The sequence below is a fragment of the Sceloporus occidentalis genome, unplaced genomic scaffold (assembly GCF_023333645.1).
Source record: "Sceloporus occidentalis isolate IW3139 unplaced genomic scaffold, rSceOcc1.0.p SCAF_8, whole genome shotgun sequence".
Taxonomy (NCBI): domain Eukaryota; kingdom Metazoa; phylum Chordata; class Lepidosauria; order Squamata; family Phrynosomatidae; genus Sceloporus; species Sceloporus occidentalis.
This window is the reverse complement of record NW_028316988.1, coordinates 24,009,434-24,035,037: the sequence shown is the minus strand read 5'-3', so window position 1 is coordinate 24,035,037 and position 25,604 is coordinate 24,009,434. Positions and strand designations below refer to the sequence as shown.

The 25,604-nt window shown below is 46.2% G+C and overlaps 2 protein-coding genes across 4 annotated transcripts; both read right to left on the bottom strand.

The window, feature by feature from the left end:
- Nucleotides 1-766: 766 nt before the first annotated feature.
- Nucleotides 767-11,387, bottom strand: DAPK3 (death associated protein kinase 3). 2 transcript variants are annotated; one of them, XM_089535451.1, is made up of 9 exons: nucleotides 11,112-11,387; nucleotides 9,175-9,300; nucleotides 7,047-7,407; nucleotides 6,511-6,640; nucleotides 5,857-5,905; nucleotides 5,136-5,162; nucleotides 4,198-4,350; nucleotides 3,766-3,811; nucleotides 767-3,368 (listed from the first exon to the last, which is right to left on the bottom strand). In XM_089535451.1, the coding sequence occupies exons 2-9, from the start codon at nucleotides 9,234-9,236 to the stop codon at nucleotides 2,826-2,828; spliced, it is 1,371 nt and encodes a 456-aa protein (XP_089391577.1). In that variant the 5' UTR covers nucleotides 9,237-9,300; nucleotides 11,112-11,387; the 3' UTR covers nucleotides 767-2,825. The 2 variants fall into 2 exon arrangements, with proteins under 2 accessions (XP_089391577.1, XP_089391578.1); XM_089535452.1 differs by lacking the exon at nucleotides 11,112-11,387 and adding an exon at nucleotides 10,224-10,502.
- Nucleotides 11,388-13,362: 1,975 nt separating this feature from the next.
- EEF2 (eukaryotic translation elongation factor 2) lies at nucleotides 13,363-24,748 on the bottom strand. Of its 2 annotated transcripts, XM_089535449.1 has the most exons (15): nucleotides 24,612-24,748; nucleotides 22,063-22,277; nucleotides 21,265-21,446; nucleotides 20,487-20,698; nucleotides 19,614-19,792; nucleotides 19,299-19,404; nucleotides 18,601-18,714; nucleotides 18,170-18,308; nucleotides 17,757-17,952; nucleotides 17,315-17,573; nucleotides 16,889-16,996; nucleotides 15,605-15,958; nucleotides 14,950-15,132; nucleotides 14,394-14,526; nucleotides 13,363-14,190 (listed from the first exon to the last, which is right to left on the bottom strand). In XM_089535449.1, the coding sequence occupies exons 1-15, from the start codon at nucleotides 24,612-24,614 to the stop codon at nucleotides 13,997-13,999; spliced, it is 2,577 nt and encodes an 858-aa protein (XP_089391575.1). In that variant the 5' UTR covers nucleotides 24,615-24,748; the 3' UTR covers nucleotides 13,363-13,996. The 2 variants fall into 2 exon arrangements, with proteins under 2 accessions (XP_089391575.1, XP_089391576.1); XM_089535450.1 differs by lacking the exon at nucleotides 24,612-24,748.
- Nucleotides 24,749-25,604: the final 856 nt, after the last annotated feature.

The following is a 25,604-nucleotide window of genomic DNA, read 5'->3' as shown; positions in this document are numbered from 1 at the left end:
CTCCTTACAATGGAAAATGCCAACAAGTGAGCCTTCTCCCTTCTCCTCTAATTTGGAAACTTACTTCTATAAAGTCGTGAGGGAGAGCAGGGGAGGAATGACTCCTGTAGGCGCGTTTGGGACTACAAACCCCATCATCCTGCACCACTGGGCCCTCAACTGGGTAAAACTGAAGGGAGCAGACATTTTAAAAGAGGGGCTAAAGCTCCCTCTTGAAACCCTGAAGGCAGGAATGGAAAACAAAAAGTCCTGGCTGGGGATGCTGGGAGGTGCAGTCCAATCTTCACTTACCCTAGCTTTGCTGAGAGCCTTTTACTCCTTAAGGCAAAGAGGCATCTACTCAAACCAAGCAGGTCACCCCATAACAAAAGGCCTCATACTCCGAAATGTTCTTACTTTTCAGGTATATCAAGTCTAAGATTTATTACTTACACAATAAAATCTCCTTAGCCAGATCTTTCTCGTCTTATACATTACTCTGAGGTTTTATGGCCAGGCTTACCATTTATATCCTTCTGCAATCCTATCCAGAGAGGGAAAGCTTCCAGAAAATTAATTTAAAGCCATGAGAAAACAAAACAGTTTTTCTCTCCTTTTTTTTTCTGGGGGAGAAATTAAAACCTTTGGAAAAATTAAGGAAATGAAATATTAGCATCCTTTACAGACTGGAAATCACTTACTTTAAGAATAAAGAAAACATCTACATATAAATTGAAACTGTTACGTTTGATGTATTTAAAAGTACAGAGATTTTTTTCAAATTTTTTTAAATTTTATTTTTTAGTTACAAATGGAACTCAAACATCCTGAACTGTAAGGAATTTCTTTTCCTAGTTTCGGAGGAGCTGGCAAAAACAACAACAACAACAACAGGAACAACCAAATATTACTGTTGTCTCCTCCAGTCCTCCTCCATAATGCCCTGCAAACAAAGCACTCATTCCTATTAAAAGAACCAAAAACTGCAATGGTGTTAAATACTGTGCATAGTCTTACATAAAATCCCACCTGCTACAATGCTTTTAAAAATACATGTGTGTGTGAAAATACATGAACACCTTCTTTTAAATACTTATCTTCGTTCTAAAAGAGAATATTCCATAAACCCTTTTTCCCCCAGGAAAAATCAAGGGGGAAAGCTCATCCTTCTCCTGAATTACTGTATTTCAAATTTTCCTCTCTCTAGGCCTTTACCTCTCTAATCCCAGTCATGCTTAAATGTCTGGAAGGGATATTTTGCCGGTGTACCTGAAGAGGCGGGCGGAAGGAAATTCACAGATGTTCATGCTGAAATAAAGCAGTCTCCCTTTTCATGGTTTTTAGCTTCCCTTCTGCACCATCCCTGGCTGGCAGAAATAGAGAAAAGTCAAAAGAAACCCATCGCAAGACCTCCTCCCTTTTTGGCAAGACAAGCTCACTTGCTCCAAAGCATCGCCCAAGAAAGCTCAAGTCCAGGTAGATCACCTGGATGCCAATGAGCCCCCAAACATACCCAAACTTCAGCCTCAAAACGATGTGCCGTTTGTCCACACAACAACTCCCCTGTCACTTCCACACATGCGCTTGGAAGTCCGGGAAATTCAAGGGGACCCCCTGCCATCCTGACCTCTTCGTTTTCAAACTACAGTCGGTCCTCCTCATCCGTGGATTCAACTATCCACAGCTTGAAAATATTTTTAAAAATACATACATTCCCAAAAGCAAACCCTGCTTAAACCATTTTATACAAGGGACTCCATTTTACTATGCCACTGTATATAATGAGACTTGAGCATGGAACTGAAACCCAACAGATACCAGGCAAATTTTTGTCCTTAAGATCAAAAGCCCAAATCAGCCAAAAACTGGAAACCAGTTCAAATGTCCTTGTTTGCCAGGGAAAGGGAGGGGGGTCATTTAAAAAAAGAAAGAGACTAGGGCTCCTTGAGGCCTCTAGAAACCTTTTCAGGAAACTTTTTCTGCACCTGAAAATAAACCCAGGAAGAACCTGAGGCCAGGTGTAATCCTAAATCCTTTCCAAAGCCCTCTGTAATTTTCTTTTCCCTGCCTGATACTCTTTGGGGGAAACATGAAAGGAAGATTTTTGGGTTCTGGATTGTTGAGATGATGATATGTCTGGAGTAAGAAATAAGCAAAGGAAAGCCAATGCAGGGAAGAGATAATCTTGCATGGGACAACTAGACTGTGCCTTGGAATGGGTCTGGAGACACAGGTTTATCTTTATCTCACAGGTCAGGTCTGTCCTCAATCCTCCAAAGTAGACCCAAAAGGAGTCGCTCCACATTCAGAAACATTGCAAATAAAGCAGAATGAGCTTTTCAGCCTCACAGTTTGGAGTTGGAAGGCCATCTAGCAAGAGGGAATAAGCAAAGTGTTTCCATGGATGCTTTCCATCCATAACAGGGGAAAGGTCCTTTTGGCTGGTGAGTTTTCACCCACACACCGCTCTGTCGAGGTAGGCAGGAAGCAAAGTCCGCATGAGATAATATCACTTCAATAAGTGCACGGTTCCATTTTCAAATGCAAAGAGAATACACATTCCAGGCATGCAATGATCTCTCCCACAGCGCAGGATCTCTCCAGGAGTGCCACATGATGGGCTACATATTCTTGGAGCACTGCATGATGAGTTATGTATTCTTAGAAGCAGCCACACCAGCGATTAAATTAACGCGCGTTAATAGGGTTTTCTGTCCCATGAAATGTAGGGCTGAGGAGCTCCACTAGAAAGACCCCCAAAAAACAGAACTGAAAGGCTAACCCTGCTCCCGTCCCCCACATCTCTTCCTCCCCTTTTCCAAGGGGCCCCAGGAAGACTTGTGGAGTTAGCGGAGTCCGCAGTCGCCCTCCCCACTCTGCATCTTCTCCAGCTCCACCGAACGGACCAGCTCTTGCACGAACTTCATCTCGGACGCCACCTGTTTGGCCAAGGCCTCGTAGCGGTTCTCCAGCTTCCGGTAACGCCGCTTCAGCCCATTGGCGGCCAGAGAGGTGCTCTTGGCCTCCTCCTGGGTCTGCCGCTTGAGGGCCTCCGTCTTCTGCATCTCCTGCCGGATCTGGCGCAGGTCCTGGCTGATGGCCTCATTCTCCTCCTTGTACCAGAGCTCCTTGTCCTCGTAGATGGAGCGCAGGGCCTCTATGTCCTCCCGGAAGGACTTCTTGCTCTGCTGCAGAGCCCTCAGGCTCTCCTCGGCCACTGTCACTTCTTCCATCACCTTGGAGAAGCGCTCAAAGTTGATGTAGGTGTTGTTGGGGGGCATGCTGGAGTGGGACTTGATGGTGTACTCCTTCAGGCGGGTCGTCTTGAGGCGCCGCCGCTCCGGCTTCTTCCCATTGTCTTCATTACGGACGTTCCGCCTCTTGATCACCTGAGGAGGGGATATAAAGGGTGGGCACAATCTCAGAGGAATGTAGGTTCGATCACCCTGGCATCCCTCCCTCAATGCTCTGATCTGGAACTGGATGCACTCCTGGGCCTACCCAAGACTTTGTTAGGTACCGAAAACTGGAATGCATATCACGGCCATAAGACCCACTTTTTTCAAGAAAGGAAGTGGTCTAGTCACTGACTTCTGGATCTCTTCCTGTTGTTGAAAAAAGTGGCCCAGGAGGGGGCAAAAACGTGTGTGGAGGGGGAAATGCTCCCTATTTCTCCTCAAAAAGCATTTGGTGATATTTCTAGTCATTTCAGTTAGCCATATAAATTCCATGAGCAAAGAGTCCTTCTGGCCAAAGAATGGGGCAGAAGTGCTTGAAACCCTTTACCTTAATCCATGGATGCTCCAAGCTTTGCTCGATCGTCATTCGTTTCCTGAAATGATACAGAAATGCATTTATTTATTTATTTGCTTTTTATCCTGCCTTTCTTACAGAAGAACAGCTGGGAATTCCCATTACTATTAAGGGGTGGTTCTTGAGTAGGGACAGCAGGCCGAGGACATGCTTCACCAAGATACTGCCCTACAGAAATGAAAAAATTACTTGCTGGGGATGATGGAGTCCCTGCAATGACGGGGGGGGGGGGGGGTTGGACTCAGTGGCCTCTAGGACCCCTTTGAACACTAGAAGTCTATGACACACGAATCCCACCCCAGGCTTAGAGAAAGCACTCAGTTGCATCTCAGAAACTCAAGATCTCAGCACTTCTATGAAGACCAAAATGACACTCTGTCCTCCCCAGTGACCCCTGCACCGTACTTGGGATCCTTGACAAGCAGACGCCGAATGAAGTCCTTGGCCAGTTCACTGGTGTTGCTGAAATACTCTTCATCAAAATCGTAGTTCACGGCAGAGATGTTGGTCAATGTCTCCTGCTTCGTTTCACCCAAGAAGGGGGATGCACCGCTTAGGCTGCAGGTAAAGGGAAATTTTAGTTTAAAAGCAAAAAACAAACCAAAAAGGGAAACATAAACTAAAGAATTACAAAACATAAACTAAAGAATTACAGGGTCACTTCTTTATCTCACAGGTTAGGTCTGTGAGGGTTAAAAAGCCTGGATAAATAAAAAGGTTCTCACTTAGCAGAGGAGCATAAAGAAAGGTTCCAGGTAAGTGTCTGGAGAGAATATTTTACAGCTAGGGACTAATACCAAAGAGTCCCTCCAAAACTGAAACCCACCTCTCTTTGTTTGGCGGAAACACGGGGAGCGGTGCTTCTGAAGAGGATCTTAAGGTTCAGGGTAAGCATTATTAAGAAAAGGCAGGGTTTCAGTTAAATGGTTTCAAGTTGTTTTGGGCTTTATATGGGATAACATCCCAAGGTCAGTTTAACCCTCTACTTCCAGAGAGGTCTTTTTCTCTCTGCTTCCAAAGTCTGTCTGGCCACACACTTTCCTGCCCAGGTGAAAATCTCCAACTCAGCTACCTGCAGCTTTGTAGGCCACTGACACCAAACTCTCGGCAGCCATGACTGACGCTCTGAGTGATTGCTTAATTATTCAATAGTTCATCTTTTTCCCAGTCCTGGGATTTAAGGTGGCTTCCAAAAATTAAAACCAGTGCAGACAATATGTGCCTACCACTTTGGGAAATCTTAAACCTGACCCCTAAAAGAACAACTTTTTTTTTTTTTTACACTGGAGGATGTTTTGTGCAATGTTCCTGCACAGATATTCTGTATATTCTAAAATACTCACAGGATATATGTGATGACTCCAATGCTCCTAGAGAAGAAAAGGGGGGAGAAGATGTCATCAACAGCGCAAATGCACCTGGCTTTATATACATGGTAAAACCACAACATTTCTCTGTTTAACAGCACCAGCTCTATCCACTGTTTGTATATCACTGAATGCTATAGTCTACATTGTCCAGGCCATTGCATTTCCTATTTCTATGAATGGTTGTGAAAACTGGACAGTGAAGAAAGTGGATAGGAAGAGAATTGACTCATCTGAAAAGTGGTGCTGGAGGAGAGTTCTGTGGATAATGTGTACTGCCAAAAGGACAAACGAATGGGCCTGAACTCTCCCTAAAAGGCAAGATGACTAAACTGAGACTGTTGTACTTTGGACATATCATGCATGGCATGACATTCAGTAATGATTGATAAGGGGGACAGGAGGAAAAGAGGAAGACTGCATTGTGGGTGGATACACTGGACAGCCACTGCCTGTCACAGAAGGCTATAATGAAGTAAATGGGCAAACGGTCCGCAGGGGGAATGGTATCCATCAAAAGTCAAAACTTCAGTTAACAGAGCCTCTGACAAAGAGGATCCTTCTCACATAACAAGGTTTATGCCTCTCATCCCAAAAACACATCTAGTTTGTTAACTGAGGTATAGCTTTATGATATAGCTTTATGGCATATTTGCCGTTTATAAAGCCAGAGCTAGATGAAGCTTATTTTACTCACCACATGTCAGCTTCCAGGCCCAAAGGTTCATAGTTGACTATTTCTGGGGCTTTGGAGACAGAGAGAGAGAAGAAAAAAATTGTTATTATATCTGGGAATGTCAACCTGTGGCCTTCCAGATGTTGCCAGACTGCATCTCCCATCATCAGTACCCAATAGCTAGGCTACTGAGGGCATGCAGGGTTTCAGTTCAATGACATCTGGAAGGTCACAAATTGCTCACACTTGATCAGTGAGGATTTTGGACTTCCAGTTATTTAACTGTAACAGCAAAAGCAGTTAACCCCCAAACTGCAGTACTAAAATAAAGAAAGTCTGGTGTAACCATGAGTTGATTTTTGTGTATAGAACGACAGGAAATGCCATCCAGTTCTGGTACTCAGGCCAAATTCCTGGGCTCAGAAATCTTTCACTCTCAGTCAGGGATGGGATAAGTCCAGACATGTGGATTGCACATTGCTCTAGGGGCTATTTTTGTGGCCCCTAGAGTCCTTCCTTATTGCTACTGTTCCACACAAAACTGGGGGTGCTTTGCTTAATTTCCAACTCCTCAACAACAACCCAATAAAAGAACACACAAGAAAAACAACCAACAAACAACCTCCAGTTCTCAAGTTGGTTCTGTTTTCCAAACATTTCTTTCCCCAGACATACCTACGAACTCTGGGGTGCCAAAGATGTTTTTAAACTCGCTTCCAGCTTCGATCTTGTGAGCAATGCCAAAGTCAATCAGTTTGATACGAGGGCTGGGCACGTTTTTGTCTAGCAGCATGATGTTTTCAGGCTGGGAGGAAGGAAAACAGGAGAGAAGCATATGAGCATTGCAGTTTTTAACAAATCAGCAGTTTAAAAACAGTATAATTTAAAGCAGTACAGTACCCTCGTAGAAGCCCTTTCCGAGATTTAAAAATAGTCTTTGCCTGATGATGTAAGAAGAGCAAGAAGGTAACCATTTTAGGAAGGGTATTCCAAAGCTTAGGGTCAGCCACTGAGAAGGCCCCATTCGGCATCCCCACTAGCTGTGCCTGTGAAGGTGGGAGAACTGAAAGAAGGGTCTCTCCTGAGGATCTCAGGGTCCAGGAAGGCTCAGACAGGGATATGTGGTCTGTCAGACTACCTGGATCTACCTATATCTAAGATGTATCAAATGTGTTTTAGGTCGCAAAGTATGTGCAGGTGAAAAATCTCACCTTGAGGTCGAAATGGGCGATGCGTTTGGAATGCAGGTAGTAGACCCCGTCCAAGATCTGCTTGAGGAACTGGGTGGCCTCTTCCTCTGTCAGAGACTCCTTCTCAGCCAGGAAGTCGAAGAGCTCCCCGCCGGACACCAGCTCCAGGATCAGGACCACGTCCGTCTTGTTCTCAAAGATGTCATGAAGGGTGATGATATTGGGGTGCTGGATCTCCCGTAGGATGTTCACTTCTCTCTCTATCTCCTCCCGGCTCACCCCCCGGCGGCTCGAGGAGAGGCGGCGCTTCTTGATGAATTTGGCCGCATATTCCAGGCCGGTTTTCTTCTCCCGGCATTTCCTCACAATCGCAAACTGCCCACTGAGAGATAGAGAAGGAATCTCAGATTTATTTATCTAGAACCCCATTCCCCACTTGTACAAGAAGTGGGTCAGATGCAGCCCATGAAACCTCACATGAGACCAAGACCCTCCAGAAACATTTGGGAGGGAAGAACTGACCAAAACCTCAGTCAGTGAAGGCAGAGGGTGCATCTACATTGAAGAAATAATACAATTTGACACCACTTTGGCTGCCAAGGCTCTATCCAACAGAATACTAGGATTTGCAGTTTTGTCAGGCATTAGGGTCTTTGCCAGAAAAGGCTAAAGACCCTAAAAATCCCAGGATTCCCTTGGGTGGAGCTACAGAACTTAAAAGTGGTGTCAAACTGCATTATTTCTACAATGTAGGTGTACTAAAAAAACCAAACTGCCACAAAAATAAGTCAGGTGACCTGAATAGTTTGATATTTTCCTATCAGGGCCTCTCCCCATTAAGGAAAAGTGCTCAGAGCTTATTTGATTAAGAGGATGGCAACCCTCCCAACTCTCCCCATTCAATGTCCTGAACCACATTTTTCACACCCCAGACTTTGTGGGGCGGGAGGGAGGAGAGAAAGAGCATTTCCTGGTTTTGTGGCAATGGAAATACATAGCCCTCGTCCCACAGAGAGAAGAGGGAAGAACAATTTGATACAGACACAGATTCCAGAAATACTCCTGTTCTCCCCCCAAATGAGGAATACTATGAGAACAACCTTTTTTTTAAAAAAAAGAAAAATCTCAGAGTAAAGATGCAAGCTTTGGGGGTATTTTAACTAGGATTGGTTATTTACATTTTTCAAAAGTGAGATCATGCTGGCAATGGGGCTTTCCATATAAGGCTGCAGCGGAGCAGAACAAAAGCAAACAGACAAGTTTCAATTCTGCAGGCCATCAGCAAAAAAAAAAAGACTATAGTATCTGAGCCTGTGACAAGACCAAGATCCGGGTTTGCCTCACAACACACACACACACACACACACACACACATGTTCTTCTCTGCATGTGCTCAGAGGGAGACTTGCAAGGCTTCTGATGCAGGGCCAGAATGACTCAAGACAGGAAAAGGTCCCAAAACAATCTTTAGAGATTGTGACACAGACCAAGAACGGACATGAATCACCAGCTTCTCTTGAGAAATTTGAGGGTGACTTCACAGCTGCACTGATTGTGAGACCTTGCCTCTGCAGAATTGCAAGTCCCATGAGTCTAGTTAAGAGCGAGGGATTATTGGAGATGCATTTCCCGAAGAGAAGCATGCTTTCTCTTTCTCTCTCACTGAAACGTGGGAGTGCTGTGTCTCCCAGAATCTTAATTGTTTTAAAGAATTAATCACTCCCCTCAACCTTTCGTTTAACTTGAAATACTCCTCTGGATGCTCTAGGAGAAATGGCTAGGAGGTAAATTTGCTAAAGAGGGCAAAAGTATGATTTAGGTCACAAGTTCTGCTCTGGCCCTATATGCTGAAAACTACCATCCCAACATTGTCCCAGGCAGGGGCACTGTCTGTGTTTCTACAAGAAAGTGGCAACAGAGAGATAAATTGATAAGAGAGGGTCTAGGGTTCAAATCACCATTCGGCCATGGAAACCCACTGGGCGATGTGGGGCAAGTCCCACTTTCTCAGCCTCAGGGGAAGGCAAAGGCAAAGCCCTCTCTGAATACATCTTGCCAAGAAAACCCTGCGATAGGTTCGCCTTAGAGTCGCCATAAGTCAGAACTGAGTTGAAGGCACACAACAGTAGTAACTACAACAGCAGCTCACCTTCCGAGCTCCTCCTCCATTTCGTAGTGGTCTTCCACATTTTCCTGCCGGAAGGTAGACATGGCTCCTCCGCAAGAGGAGAGTTAGCTCTCGACTCCTCAAGTTTCCCGGCAAGGGATCTAGGAGCTGCAGAGAAAGAGGAAAAAGACAATTCAGTGCAAACCGGAAGGACGGGAAGGGAAGCATCCCTGGAATCTCCTCCCTCCCTCCTTCCCAACCCAGTTTTGCTTGGTTTCCTACTTTTAAAAGAAAACAATAGCCCTTAAGTCTTTCCCATCCACATTCCCTACATCAGAGGCACCCTCCAGTACTAAATCTCAGTGATGTATATACTCATGTATAAGTCTAAAAAATTAGGTTTAAAAATCGACCCCAAAAAATCTGAGTCGATTTATCCATTATAATGATTTTATCATTTATCATTATAATGATTTTATCATTATAATGTTTTATATTGTAATTTGTTTAATTTTGGTTTATAACTTGGGGTGGGAGGTTTGGAAGGGGATATATTTTAATTGGATTTGATATGCAACACATTGTTTTTACATGTTGTAACCTGCCTTGATTCCTCATGAAAAGGCGGGCTATAAATAAATGATATTATTATTATTATTATTATTATTATTATTATTATTCATGGGTCAATATAAATACTGTAATATATATATATATATATATATATATATATATATATATATGGGAAAGGCATGAGTTTAATCTGTCCTGGAAGCACTGACCGCTTTCTATTCTCTCATCCATCCAGCCTTTAGCAGGAATACAAATAGTTATGTCTGCTGGGATTTTGTAACTCTTTGGCAATATTTTCCTTTGCTTTGACCTTTACAGCCTTCATTACATCGTCCCTAAGTTTTACCCTAGACTTATCCATGGGTCATATCAATATCCATAATTTGGGTCCCAAAACCTGCCCTTGACTTATATAGAAAGTCGACTTATAGTTGAGTATATATGATGAATTCTGGGGGGGACCCAATTTGGGGCCTGGGTTTGATGAGGCAAATACAAAGACAACCCCCTTTACTTACCTTCCTCTTGCTTTGAAAATTATACATTTAACTTTCCTTTCTCTAGGGAGGTGGGCCTATGGTCTTTATTTTCCTAACAAGGTTTAGGGAAGGTAACAATTTGTAAGCTGCTCCAATAGCCTTATTATCATTATTATTATTACTCCAGAGGACTTAAAGCCAGCCCTAGCAGACCGGGGAGTATGGGAGCTGTAGTCCCCAACATGTCTTGCCCAAACCCTGCACTATCGGCTAGCTAGCTGCTGACCCATATTTGATCAGTCAGACCACCTCCCAATGAAACCCACTTATTTTCTTCAATGAACCCCAAATATCCCTCCCCACATCCCCAAATGGAACAACAACAACAATAATAATGATGTGGGGTTTGGGGGGATCCAACCCCCTCCCTCGCCCCAAATCTGCCCCTGACCCCCACTTTTCCCATCTGCCCCCCATTTCCCATCATCCCCCCCCCCATGAATCAAACCCTCATTTTCAAAGCTGTGGGAAACCCAACCCCCTTTTCTGCTCCTGTCTCCCCACTAGTCCTCACAGCCTCCCTCGACCCCTCCCCACACATGCCTTGCCCCAAGCCCCCCAAAACACCTCACAAATACCCCCAAACCCACCCCAAAGACCCTCTCAAGGGCCCCCAGCCAGCCCCCCAAATCCCTTTCCCGCCTCCTTTCTTCCTCCTCAGGCTGCCCCCAAAGTCTCACCCCACATAGGACCCCTCCCCACATTTCTCCCCCCCCCCCATTTTAACCATTTAAATTAACTCCTCCCCCCAAAAAAGTCTTTTTTAGCCTGTGACTCCATTCCCTCTTCTTCCCTCACATCCCCTTTAAAAGGTTTAAATGGCAAAGCCCCCTCAGAACAAGCCCCCCCTCAATAGCCCCCCCCCACCTCAGGGGTCGGGAGCGCGCCTCGGAGGGAAGGAAGGGCGCGCGCTCACGAGGACGCGCCTCAAGACAGAGCCTCAGCCGCCGCTGTTTCCCGCATTCCAACACTCGCCTCGCTGCCGGACGGGCCCTGGCGGCCGCTCCCCATTGGCTAAAGCGCGCCGGTGACGTCACCGACTCCGCCGCCAGCGTTCCATCTCCTCCTCTGCGGTCGAGCCACTGACGTCACTGCAGGCAGAAGTCAGACTCTTTTCCTTCTTCCCTTCAATCTTTCCTTCCTTCCTTCCTTCCTTCCTTCTTTACATTTCTTTCCTTTTCTCCTTCCTTCATTCTTTCTCTTTTCACTCTTTCCTCCATTATTTCTTTTCTTTCTTTCTTTCGTGGTGGAAGTATTGGACTTTTAGGTCTCCTGGAGAGCAGAGTTCGAATCCCCGCTCAGCCAGGAAGGGGAAAAAAGCATGCTAGGAGACCTTAGGGGCAAATCAGCCTCAGAGAAAAGCCAAGAAAAAACCCTTTCTGGGGCTCCATTCATAATACAGTAGTATGATTATTCCACTTTAGCTGCCATGTTTCCATCCTGTGTAAACGTGTGGGATTTGTAGTTTAAGGAAAATCCTCAGCCAGAGTCCTCCAAACTACGAATTGCATTAAATCAAATGCAAAAATTAGATCAAGAGGGTTGCCAGAGCAGAGTTTGTGGTGTTTGTGGGTTCTCTCCAAAAAAGAGAGGAAGGTACAAATCCTCCAGTTTTGGGGGGCTCAGGGAAGGGGAAAAAGTTTGGTGTTAATCCCCAGCTCACCTAATAGAGCAGTATCTTGTTGCAACTTGCAAAGACTTAAATTGCTGCCATTTGCAAAGACTGGGTGGGAAATAGGGGTCTATGCCTTTATGTACTTGGCTTCCTTCTGGCCACCCGGCCATTGTGCTGCCAGGACTCCCCTCCATTCTGCTCCAAGCGGCCAAGATTAGTTGTTCTTTGTCCCATCTCCCAAAGCAAGCAAGGAATAATCCCACTGTATCACCTTGGTCCAGAAACAGTCCCTTTGTTTTAATTTCCAAACAGGGAAATACATATTGTGTGTGTGCATGTTTGAATGACAACCTCTGACCAACCATGGCTAGTACTTAAGGATAAGTATAAAGTGAACTTTTTACTCAGGAAACTGGATAGCCCAGAAATTGCATTTATTTAGGCCTAAATCTATGCTTGTCTGGCTTGAGGTTTTAGTGATAAAAGTGAGGGCCAGATGAGCAACCGCACCCAGCATCCTGCTCCTGTCAATGCACAGCCAAACAGAAGCCTAGCAGAACCCACATAGCCCCATTCCCAAAGTTTATCTGACCCACAAAACCTCACCCTACTTCTCAGAAGCCTATAGTATCCCATCTAGATACTCCATGAGGAAGATTTTAATTCACAAACATTCATGCTAACATAAATAAATCTGCTCCCAGACTCGCTGTTCCCCCATCATTGCTTTCTCTAATATCCACAGGTCATTTTTAAGCAACCTCCGATAAAAGATTTAACACTCTTTCCCTCCACTTTGCGCTGGGTAAACCAGCCAACCATCTATTTCATGGACCACATACTGTATTTTCATTTTGTGTAGAAGTGCCAATTTTAGTATTGTTGTACAGATTTTTGCAATCTTCAGTTCATAAATGCTTTACCTCATCAAATTGATTTACCCCATCAACATATCATCTCATTCTGTCAGCCATCAATGGGTTGTTAGTTTCCTGATTACATTTAGCATCACAAGTTTTCCTTTGATGCAAGTCTCTCTGTCTCTCCTCCTTTCTTTATCCTCACAACCGCCCTGTGAGGTAGGTCAGGATTGAGTGTGTGTGTGTCATCCCATTTCATGGCTAACAGCAGACCTGGAAGCAAGTCCTAGTCCAATCCTCTAACCCAGATCTGCTTTTAACCAGCCATGGAAATCCATTGGATGACTTTGGGCAGCCCTCTCTGGACAAACCTTCCTTCTAACCAAGTTAGAAACTACTTGAAGGCACAGAACAATAATTAACAGCTTGTTGCAGCTGGCCTACCTAATAGGATTTCTTTTAATGCAAAGTACTTCAAAAACCATGGAAATGCTGTAAAATATTTAAGGATGTTTTAAAGAATGATGTTAACGTCTTGTCAGTCTTATCCCTCCGTCACAAATTCTTCAGGATTTGTGGAACCTCCCATCACTCCAGCTAAGACAGCTGCAGAAGACATCTGAATACAACCAGGAAAACCCGATCATCTTCTCACTGTATTTATTATTCCAGTGCTACCAACAATACATTGATTTACACAGCGAAACCCGTGAGGAAAGAGGCTCCAACTGGAAAAACCTCAGCCTTTGCTTCTAATCCGCAGATGAGGCCCTGGGGCTTGTCCCTCCTAAATTTAAAGAATTATTTGAGAATGGCTTTCAGCCACACAAGTCCCCACACACCTTTTCCTTCAATTAATTGTCGCTTGCATCCCCCAAGTTAAAGGAGAAACTGGGCAGTTCACTCCCCATCATCACCCATGTTGAATAAACATGGCAGGGCCAGCGTATCACATGGCATGAAATGCAAAGTGGATTATTTTCTTTTAAATTACAATGCTACAGGGCAAGAGAGAGCCTTCCTGTCTCAGGTACTGAAACAAGCAGCCCTTCAGGCTAAAAGCACAGATATGGCTTTTTAAAAAATACATCTGTCTCATGACTGAAAATTAGCAGAAAAGGTAGCGGCATCTGTGACAGCTGAAGCCGCCATCCCTGATGTAACACTCCGTAAATGTAATGTGAAGTCCCACAATGGCATTTTTTCTCTTCATTTTTAAATTTATTTCATTTTTTAAAAGACCTGGTGTTGCATTTATAATTTTTGCTTTGTGGCGTTTACAATTTGTCCAGGAAGTTGTCCAAGGCGGGGATGCCCTCCTTCAGCCCTTTCCGCTTGCGGGTCTCGGCGACCACTTGACAGGGGCGGCTGGTGGTGTCGTAGGGATCTCCGGGCAAGATTTGCCAGTGGTCAAAGACACACTGGGGGAAGGCCTGGCCCCCTGTGTTGGATCTCAAATCAGCAGTGAATCCTGAGGAGGGTGAACAAAGCAAACTACCATTAGGAAAGCAAAGGAAAAACACACAGAACTTTTGTAGAGGTACACCTCTATTAACAAAGGATGGTCTGCATTGATTGGCAGCAGAAGATCTCTTCAAAGACAGAAAAGGGTCTTTTGGTAGCCCTACATGTAAAGGCCACTGGGGACCATGGAGTAACAGCACCCCAACTTACCGAAAGATTCATTGACAGGGAGGTAGGCTTTGACCACAAACATGGGTGTACCGGCCACTTGTGACTCCTCGAAAACATGGCCTCGTTTCCTGTTCAACACACCGTAGATACCGCCCACAACCTGTTCTGGGCACTGGAAGAGGGAGAAAGAAAGAGGCCTTAAGCAAAACCTAAACCTTTTAAGCCCTTTAGAAGAAGGTAATATAAAGTTCTTTTCTAGGCAGCTGTAGGTCTTCCAGAGCAACTAAATGGTCAAGTTTTGCAGCAAGTTGACCACAGAATCATGCTGGAGGACCTACAGACAACTAGAGAACATATTTTTTTCAGTGGCAAGGCCAAATACTGTACATTAATCCACATATAACGAAATCCAGAAATATCTAACCTGCAAATGTGGTCAGACAACTGTATATATAAATGTTTGTATAATGCATATTATCGATCATGTTTGTCTTAAGTGCTGTAAGCAGCCTTGACTCCCAGAATGGGAAGAAGATAGGCCAAAAGAGTCTAAGAGCCTCCCTGCATCTTGGACACATCGAGGTTGGCCACTCACCTGGATCTCCACCAGGTAGATGGGTTCCATGAGACGGGGCTGTGCCGTTAGCACACAGGCATATAGGCACCTCCTGGCAGTTGGGATGATCTGGCCACCACCCCGGTGAATGGCGTCAGCATGGAGGGTCACATCATGCACATCGAATCGGACGCCACGCATGTTCTCCTCGCAGAGGGCACCCTGGAGAGGAAGAAGTACCAAACAAGTAAGGCTGATGGCACAGGAGACAAGCAGAACAAATTGAAAATATCAATGAAACAGCCTGGGCTGATTTGAAGAATGACATCTTTTATACATCTTGAGACTTGGTCTCTCTTATACATCTGACAGAACATTAACCAGGATGTTTGCTTAAATATTATTCCAGAAATCCCTGTGCTCTGGGCAGAAAAAAATGGTTTAAATAAGACATTACGATCACAACTGCACCAGCAAATGAGAGGACTAGAAAGAGAAAAGCAGAGGACTTGCATAAGCATCCACCAGTTTTCCAAACATCTAGACAAAGAGAGAAGGCAAGCTGAGAAGGAAAAGAGGGGACTACAGAAAAAGAGAATTAATATTAGGGATGGAAAGAATATTGAAAATGTTTGAAACAATATTCCTACACAGATAATATATGGTTAGAAGCAGGGTTGGGCCAGGCACTCACCTCCTTGGTGGCCCACTGAAAGCCGGCTACCACGCTGTCCTTGATCTCATTGAGGTACTGCACCCCCTTGGTGATGTCTGTTAGGATGTTGGGTCCGGTTCCATCGGGGCCAAAGCACCAGATCTTACGGGCCTCAGCCACGTCCCATTCGTACTTCTCAGCCAGGTAGCGGGCCCGCTGCTTCAGTTCCTGGCGGGCCGAAACGTCGCCCTTGTCGATGTCCTCAGCCAGGCCGTCTGGGAAGGGGCGGGCTTTCATGTAGAGGCGGTTGTGCTTGTTGGGCGACTTGGAAAGGCAGAGCACCCCGGATTCCTCGCTGACTGTCTCACGGTAAGACACCACTGGGTCTGATTTCTGTGCAAGGGATAACCCCCAAGAATTTAGCTCTAGGCACTGCTCAGCAAAGGGTAAATTTACTGCCTGGGCATTCTGCTCACCTATGTCCCTTTCCCTGACAAGTCAGTATTCCATCTTTTTAGGTTCATTTTATACTGGGGACTGCTACCATGAGACTTTGGCTAGACAGGTATTTCTATGCACATCCATACAAGGAAAATAGCTTCAGGGGAACAAGGTCTCTTAGAATACAAACAAAGTGCTATGTGGGCTGCCTTTGTTAAGAAACTCCAGTGGAACAAAGAGCTGCACCTAGTGTGTGAACAGAGACTGGTCATAGCAACCATAAAACTCCCCTGCTCCAACAGCGCCACTGGCTGAAAGTTTGTTTCCAGACACAATCCAAAGTACTGGTTATGATCTATGAAGATGAGTTCCAGGTTATTTGAAGAATCATACTTTCCCATGTGAACCTGCCCAGACCCTGAAACCCAGAGGAGAGGCCATTTTCTTGGTCCCACCACCTTCAAAGGTACATTTGGTGGGGACATGAGAGGGCCTTCTCCCTAGACTCTGGAACTCCCTCTGGGGAAGCCAAAATGGCCCCTTCTTTATTGTTCTTCTGCCGAAAAGCAGAGACCTTTCTATTCAGGGTTTGGTAAATGAAGGCTCTTAAAGAAAGGGTTGTCAAAGTGATATTATTTTAAATAATTAAAATTTATTTTAGAGTGCCTGTTTTTTTTAAACATGGTTAATAGTTTCAATTTGGTTTTAATGTTAACTTCCAAATGCTTTTAACTGCATTTTTTTTAATATGTCAGCTGCCTTGAGCCCCAGTCTTTGGAGACAGGATATAAATAAAAATAATGTCTGTGGTGTTTTTTTTTACACCCAGCAAGAGCATTTCAAGCAGGAGGACAACGGCAAAAGTGCTGGACAAAAGATTACCTTGATTGGAATGCAGGCATGGTCCTCTTCAAGGTCTTTCAGGCAGATTTCAAGGTGCAGCTCCCCAGCGCCAGCAATGATGTGCTCCCCAGACTCCTCAATGATGCACTGCAGAAGGAGAGAACATCAGAAATACTGTTGAGGCAAAAAGCCTCTGCTAGTCTTAAAATAGCCCAGAATGTGCAGAATTTGCCTCCAGTCCCCCTGTGGTGAAGCAAAAAGGGGCAAACTTTGTTTCTGCATGAATGTGTGGCCTTCCAAGGATTCCCAGAGGGCCACCAAAACCTGCTGATCTCAGGTAAAGCAATTTGATTTGAATCAAATCCACGCTCTTTCAGAAACACACTGGAGAAATCAGAGATTGCAAATCAAACACACATTTGTGCAGGTTCCCACCTGCACTCACAGGGCTTCCCTCCTGCTCACCTGCACCATGGGGTCGGACTTGGCCAGCCGCTTCAGGCCCTCCACGAGCTTGGGCAGATCAGCCGGATTCTTGGCCTCAACAGCCACACGCACAACAGGGCTAACGCTGAACTTCATGACACGCATGTTGTGGGCATGCTCAAAGGTGGTGATTGTGCCTGTCTTGATCAGGAACTGGTCAACTCCCACTAGCCCTACAATGTTGCCGCAAGGCACATCCTCGATGGGCTCCACGTAGCGGCCCATCATCAGAATGGTCCTGGGAAAGGAAGTGGGGAAAGGTGTTAGGAGGGGGCCATATTGTGCTCTGAGGCTCCAAAGACTAGGAAACTAACCTGTGGATTCAAACTGCAAGAAAAAAAATTCCATTTGAACATTAGAAGACATTGTTCAACAACCACAAATGATCCCACTCTAATGTTACCAGTTTTGAAAGACTGACCTCTGGATTGGCTTCAGGTAGAGATCCTCCTTCTTGCCTGGTGTGTAGTTTGGTCCCATGATTCTGCACTTCAAGCCAGTGGACACTACCCCAGAGAAGACGCGGCCAAAGGCATAAAAACGCCCTTTGTCAGTGGTTGGCACCATCTTAGAGATGTACATCATGAGGGGTCCCTTAGGATCACAGTTCTTTATTCCTGGAACAAAGGAGGAATATTTCCTAAGAAAAAGGCAATGGCAAACTTCCACAGAATCAATAATAATAATTGATGGCAAGAAAATCCTAGGAGAGCATCACCATAATCAGGAGTCAACTTGAAGGTGCAACAACATATATCCTGGGACTCTGACTATTTTACACCAAAATATCGGGGGGGGGGGGGGAATATCTGGAAAGAGGCAAGCACAACCTACCCATGGCAGCCTCATCATCAGGGGGCCCCTCATAAAGAAGCTCGCAGCGGTACTTCTGAGCCGTGACAGGGGAAGGCAGGTGGATGGTGATCATTTGGAGGAGGGCTTCTCCAGCGGGCAGCCAGCGCCTCATCACAGCCTGGAGCAAGAGAAGGGAAAGAAGAGCACAGAAAGGAGTTCAGCCTTCACAGGAACTAACCCACTGCCAGGGCAGAATGACAGACACTGCTGCTTCAACCCTGCAAGCCCTACCACCAGGGCAAGACCACTCCCATGGAAATTAGGTATTACAGCTTCCTCTCTCCATTGAGCAATCACACCCACCCACTCAGAAGGGCAAAATACCACCAGTAGCCTGGACAAAACTTCCACAAGGTGTAACGTCCATACCCCCCCTCCTCCCGCCCAAGAGAGGCTGCCACCAGCCTCACCTTCAACAAGGGTTTTCCTTCTTTGTCCTTGTCCTCCGTGTCCAACTTGATGTCTAGTTTCTCAATCAGTTTGGCAGTTTCTTCCTTCTTGAAGTTCATGATTGCATCAAACACCTTTTAGAAAAGAACAAAAACATGTAAATGGAAGCAGATTAAGCTCCATAAGAAAGGTCCCACAAATAAGCACAGGATGGCCAGCCTTCCTATGAGGCTCCAATTCCGCCTTCCAAGAGTGGTGGGAGTGTCTGTCATTGCTGCTGCAATCATCATCGTTGGTCTGGAAAATCAAGCCTTTTTTAAAAACAGTGTTCCAAGTATTGTTTTTGCTGTTTTATTTTAACTTCATTTTCTAAGCAGCTTTATGTCCCATTGTTGAAATGGGCCGTTTCAGATAAACCTCTCTCCCTCAAACAGGAACAACCACACACTTTCCCTCAGGTCCTGAGTGAAGCTACATGAATTCTGGCTGCCACAATGGTGGGCAGTGGCACAACTGCAGCCCTACAGAGCATACCTATCACCAGGTCAAAGAAAGTGGCCCAGCCACCCAACTTTGTGTCAGATCTTTTGAAAATTTCTTCAGACACCAAGGTGTCAGGTCAAAGTGAAGAATTTTTTTCCATCATCACACACAGAAACCCCTAAAAACTCTTAAGAAGAATGCTGAATATATATAAGCCAGATTTTGAGCACCTTACCTTAAAAATGGGGTCTAGGATGAGCTGGCAGAAAGTCCTAGGCAACTTCTTTCCATCTGGGCTAGTAGCAGATTTGCTGAACTTGCCATTGGCTGGGTCAAAATACCTGAAGGATGCGAGAGGTGTTTGAGTGTCAGTGTGCTAGGAGAACCCAGGCCTCAGGTCCCCCTTCTCAGAATCAGCCACTCACTGAGGCTTCCAGGTGGCTGCTTTGCAAGAGAAATTCCCACCGGGAGATGCATGGCTTCTTTCAGTTGACCCACCGAGGTCATGCCTCACCCTCTCACTTTAAAACTGGGATCCAGTACCACTCACCTGTCTCCCCACAGCTTCTTCATCATGTCCTCCACTTTCTTGGCTCTCTCAGGTGCACTCAGCTGTCCTTCTCCTTTGGCAGCGAATTTGGCCACGTACATCTCGGCAAACTGCTTCAGGGTGAAAGCCCAGCCGTGGAGGCCGGAACCAAAGCCAACCGTTCCCAGAACTGGATCAATCTGGCAGGAAAAAACAGATACGAGTGTCAGGGCCTTCTGCTGTCCTGTGCTTTTAAGGTTGTTTGATCTGTGAAGGATCCCCCTTAAGACACAAGTAAGCAAATGTCAAAGGATCAGGGGCTGCCTTAAGCCAACTAGAAAACCTATTTCAGAAGTTCCAGTTAAACACTTTAACTTTGTACAAAAACAGATTCCACAAGACTAGCCTCTGCCTAGTCCTGGATTTAAACATCCATACTCTGAGCCAGCATGGTGTAGTAGATTGAATAGTACACTATAACTCTCTCTAAGACCAGGGTTCACATCCCTCCTTAGCCACGCAAACCGATTGGGTGACTTTGTGGCAAGCTGGACTCTCTCATTTCAGAGGAAGGCCATGGCAAACCTCCTCTCAATAAACCTTAGGGAATAAAAACCTGGAAGATGGTTACTGCCAGAAATCAGAGTTGGCTTGAAGAGGATAGCCAGTGTTTGTTTTTTGGTACTGGTTTGAATATTGGACTCTGGGACACCAGGACTGAAATCCCTGCTCAGCTCTGGCAACCCAATGGGGGACCTTGGACAAGTCACAAACTCTCAACCATTCAAGAAGGCAATGGCTAGACCTCTAATGAATAATAAACCTCGCCAAAAAAAACTACAATCAAATCAAGAGAGAACCCTGTATGCCCACTACACTGCTGCCCAGTCTTACCATGATGTTTCCCATGGGCCCAGTTTCGCCTTCCCCATAGGTGGAGATGATGACGTTGACGTTCTCCACAATGCGCTGGAAGGTCTGGTAGAGCTCTTCAGGTTGTAGTTGCAGCTCAAGCAGCGCCCGGTCCATCTTGTTCATCATCAGGACTGGCTTGATCCTTTCGGCGATGGCCTGCCGCAGGACCGTCTCTGTCTGGACACACACCCCTGAAGAAAAGAAGCTAAGCTTGTCACCAGGGGAGACTATAATCCCCCAGCCAGACAGGGAGCTGCATCTAGGCCCTGCCAGAGTCCATACTCCCTTGGCTACAGTGGCTAGGGCTGATGGGAGCTACATTCCAAACATCAGGAGAGCTACAGCTGTTACCCTCTGTGCACTTTGTTTTCAGGCCTACTGACAATGTGGTAGAGTGGTTATTGAGAGAGCTAAATTTAAGTCCTCATTGAAGTCCTGAATTCACTGGGTAAATGTGGGACAGCCACACTCTCCCCACCCACCCTGCACTCATGCTGGCCAATTTATATATTCAATTCACACCCTGCTTTTCTGTCAACATAGCACTTTAAGTGTCTGATATAAAAGAGGGATTGTAAAGGGGGAAAAGGTAAAGGGGAGGAGAGGTATCTGTGCAAACTGGAGATTACGTGCGACTGAGATATCGTAAAACAGATGATGGACAAGAAAATACTGCCTGCTGGCCACATCCCTGTGTGAGGCTCTGCAAATAAACCCAGCAGGTCACTCCCCACCCAAAACAAAGCAAACATCTCACCAGAAACACAATCCACAACAACCAAGGCACCGTCAGTGACACGCAGGGCAGCCGTGACCTCCGAGGAGAAATCCACATGGCCTGGGGAGTCGATGAGGTTGATGAGGAAGCCACATCCATCTTTGCTTTGCTTGATGAAGGCCAGGTCATTTTCCGAAAGCTCGTAAAAGAGAGAGATTGCCCTAGAGGAGGAGGAAGAGGCACGAATGCGGAAGCCTTCAACTACTCACCACTGCCCACGGGTGAAAATATGATATTTTTATCAGAGAAATCCCACCCCAGCCCAATCTATGGGAGCCTAGGGGTTCCACTGGCTACAAGGTGGGGGTATAAATACTGTAATGAGGATGATGAAAGTGATGGCAAAAATCATAATCCCATCAGTGTACTTCTGAAGAAAATAATTCTTCCTTAGGTTTAACTAGCCCTGGCAGGAGCCAAAAGTGGGACTCCAGAAAATCTAGGAAAAGACAGGGCCCCCTTCAGAGAAGAACCGATTAAGAAGCAATTGGGTGTGAGAAGAGACAACCCTTTCACCATTACTACCTACAAACTGTTGATCGTTGTGTACAAACTGTTCCTGTACCCTGCCATTTAATAACCTTCAGCAATTGAAGATGGGCAAACTATAGAGCTGGCAGGTCAGGATCCAGCCAAAGTCTAGCACCTTTTTTATTTCAAAGCCTTCTAACTTCAGTAGGTCAGAGAAACTGATGTTTCTACACTGTCTGCCACCCCAAATCCAGGGTCAAGACCAACTGTCTTAGGGCCCCTTCTCTGAGACAAGGGAGAACTTACGTTGACTTGATAGTGATGCACCTCTCCTGCTCATCTTTTCTTGTGTCAGTGAAGCGAGTCTCACCGGCACGGGCCGAGGCGATGATGCCAGCTTTGCACACCAGCGAGTCCGTCAGAGTGGACTTCCCATGATCCACATGGGCGATCACGGACATGTTCCGGATGTTGGCCTTCTTGTCCATGATGGCCCGGATCTGGTCTACAGTGAAGTTCACCTGGAAATGAGGCACACAAGAGACATGCTATGAAGGCAACCGTTTCAGAGCAAAGAGCCGTCCAGTCCCTCTTGAATTCTGGTACTGTCTTCTTGGGAAACAAAATGGAGTACAAAGGTTTGAGTCTGAGTCAGGTAAACCATGACAACCGCTACAACTTGCTTCCAGGTCAAGGTTGTATAACAGCCAGGAATCGAGTCTCTGGGCTGACAGAACAGAATAATTTCCTGATGTCAGAACTGTTCATAAGTACAAATGACTCCCTCAGAAAGTGTTTCATACCACAGGAGGAAGAGGGGATGCCCCTTCAGGGGTGCTTTCTACTTCCAGATTTCTGGGCTGAGCTGAATCCTAAAAGCATTACAGCAGCAGCTCTGTCTTCCACCGCAAAGGATCGGTCCACGGTCACAAAGAACGGTCTTTGCACATCCTCCAGCCACACTTGGCATGGGACTGGTTCACCCAGCGCAACTAGACAGCAACTCCCAATAGCCCTTACCAGCATAGAGACCATGGAGAAGAATGCTAGGAGCTACAGTCCAATAGCATCTGGAGGGAGGCCGGATTTTCACCTGAGTTAGGTGTTCCCATAAGTGTTTTGGGAATGTACCCTGATTCACAACCTTCGGTCAGGCTTTGGACCTAGAATCCCAACCGCAGGCAAAGCTAACTGGGGCTTCTGGGAGTTGAAGTCCAAAACCCACAAAGGGACAATGTTTCAAAACCAATGGTACAGACCTGGGTTTTAAAAAAAAATGAGTGGAGACTACAGCTGGCAGGAGAACAGCAAAGTAACTTGTTCAATGCAGCAGATTTTCCTTTAAAAAGGAGGGATCCAGGATGAAGCGACAGGGAAGACCCTCCTCCACAGAGAAGCCCCCTATTTGGAGCAGAGGATGCTGGGATATGCAGGCAAACAGCCCAACCTGGCAGGGCACCAACTTCCTCTTTGAAACGTCAGAGCAAGGACGGCACAGAAACCTCAGAAGACATTTTATTATTATGGTTGCTGCGGAAGGCCTGAGGCCAGCTGGGGCCCATGGACAAAAGACATGCTGCCCACACATTTGTATATGAGGAGTGGGCTGTTTTTTAAGCCTTTCAACACAAAGCGATGGATTAATGTCACTGTATTGTTCTTCTTACTTCTCCCCACAGCTCCAGACAGAAGCAAGAGGTGCATTCTTTCCCCAGAACAGCCCCACCCAGTGGAAAAACCCTGTTTGTGTAACCGACCCACAAACACAACATTTGGACCCAAGGTCAGACTGGGCTTTGCAGCGGCAAAGAACTGCAAAGGTTTGTTCTCCTGCCTCAACTGCTTTACCCAGGCTGCATCCACACTGGAGGAATAACTGGGTTTGGCACCGGTTTGCTCAAGGCTATGGAATTGTGGGAGTTGGAGTTTGTTGTGGGGCCCAGAGCTGAGCTCTGCTGCGCAACTCCCTGTGGCCCAAAAAAGGCTGGCCCAGAACCTCGCCTCCCCCTTTGCCACATCATCACCACCATCATTGCAAACCCCATAGCCAACGAAAAGCACAACAAGGCAGGTGTGACTCCCTGGGGCCTTTGGATCCAGTGTCCCAAAGGCGTTTTGCAACTCCAAAAGAAGGCATATTGGTCAAATTCGGATTAACGTTTGCTAACATGGCGGTTAAAGTGGGCCTTCTGCAATCTAGAAGTTGTCCAGGAACCACTAGCCCTCCCATCATCCTCTGCCACTGTGGCCCTTCTGGGTGGGGATGATAGGAAATGTAGTCCATGAAGCTGCAGAAACTGGCTCTTTTGGTCGAGGAGGATGGGAGCTGTAGTAGTGCACCTCGCAGGGGGCCACAGGGAAGGGAATGGAGAGGGAAAGGCCTGGGCTGGGTGAGAGAAGAGGAGGACAGGAGCTGTAATACTATACCTGCCCTGGGGGGGTGTAGGGAAGGAAGTAGAAAGGGAAAAGCCTGGGCTGGGTGTAGGAAGAGGAGGATGGGAGTTGTAGTATTATACCTGCCAGGGGGATGTAGGGAAGGGAATGGAGAGAGGAAGGCTATATTGGGAAGAGGAGGATGGGAAATGTAGTACTATATCTGCTAGAGGAAGGGAATGGGAGTTGTAGTTCTGGGGGAGATCAATCCAGGCTCCATTAAAGGGAAAAGAGAAGAGCAAGCCCGGCTCTTCCTTCTTTCTTCCCTCCCTCCCTCCGAGTGAGAGGCTCTTCCACCCACTGCCACCCTCCTTCCGGGCCCCCCACTCGGCCCGTCCCCATCTCCGTCCCATATCCCTCCCCTGGCCGAGCTCCGGTCCCCCCGCTCCCGTTCCCGGCCCTCGGGGCCCCGGATGGCTCACCATGTTGGCGGATGGCGTCGGATTCTCTTAGCAGGGGCGGGGAAGGAAAGGGGGAGTACAGAAAGGCCGGCAACAATGGCGGCAACTCCAGCGGCGGCCCTGACTCGTTGGCAGGGGCCGAGCGGGCGGAAGAGGACGCTGACGTCAAAGGCAGGCCTTATATAGGAAAGAGCCGGCAAGGGGGCGTGGCTAATGGGCAAGGGGAGGGCCCCCACAGCACAGGACTCTCCGCATTTCCTTCCCTGCCGAGACCGCTCTCTCAGGGCAACTCTATGGTCTAGAGCTGCGCCTGCGCACTGGGCCGCTTTGTAGCCACCCGGAAGAAGGGCATGTAGGTTATTAAAACTGCATGTGATTGTACGGGTTGAACTGCAGAAATAAGGCTCTAGAGTGGAGCTATTGGAGGGTCGTGGCCCCTGTTAGTGCAATAATCATCTCTGTTTACTGAACAGTCAATAAATGCCATATAAAATAACAATAGCAGCACTGATGTTAAAGATGCTTTCTAATTATATACTCTTTCATATTGAGGTGTGGATTTTGGGGAATTATAAGAACTCCCCCATATATACATATGTGGGCTTGTATATTTATTTCACTTATTTACAAGTACTTAAAACATCGCTTCTTTAAAAAGTCAAAGTGTTTTAAGTCAAAAAAGATATATATATATACACCCACACACACACAAATCTACTTATGAGGTCCAAGGGGAAAAAGTATCAAGTTGGACTACTGAGAAAGGTAGCCTTCCTAAAATATACAAATGTGTATATGTGGTATATATTGTATGGACTGTATGCATATATTATGCCACATTTCAAATGGCATTAACAGTTCAGGAACTAAAACTGCAATATCATATCGCTGACAAGCCTAATTATAGTTAATATTAGCATTGCTTAAAATATGCGCACATTATTTATATTTGTATATACCTGTTACTGTTATGTGCAAGTCGTTTGTGACGTACGGCACAACCTGTCACAGGGT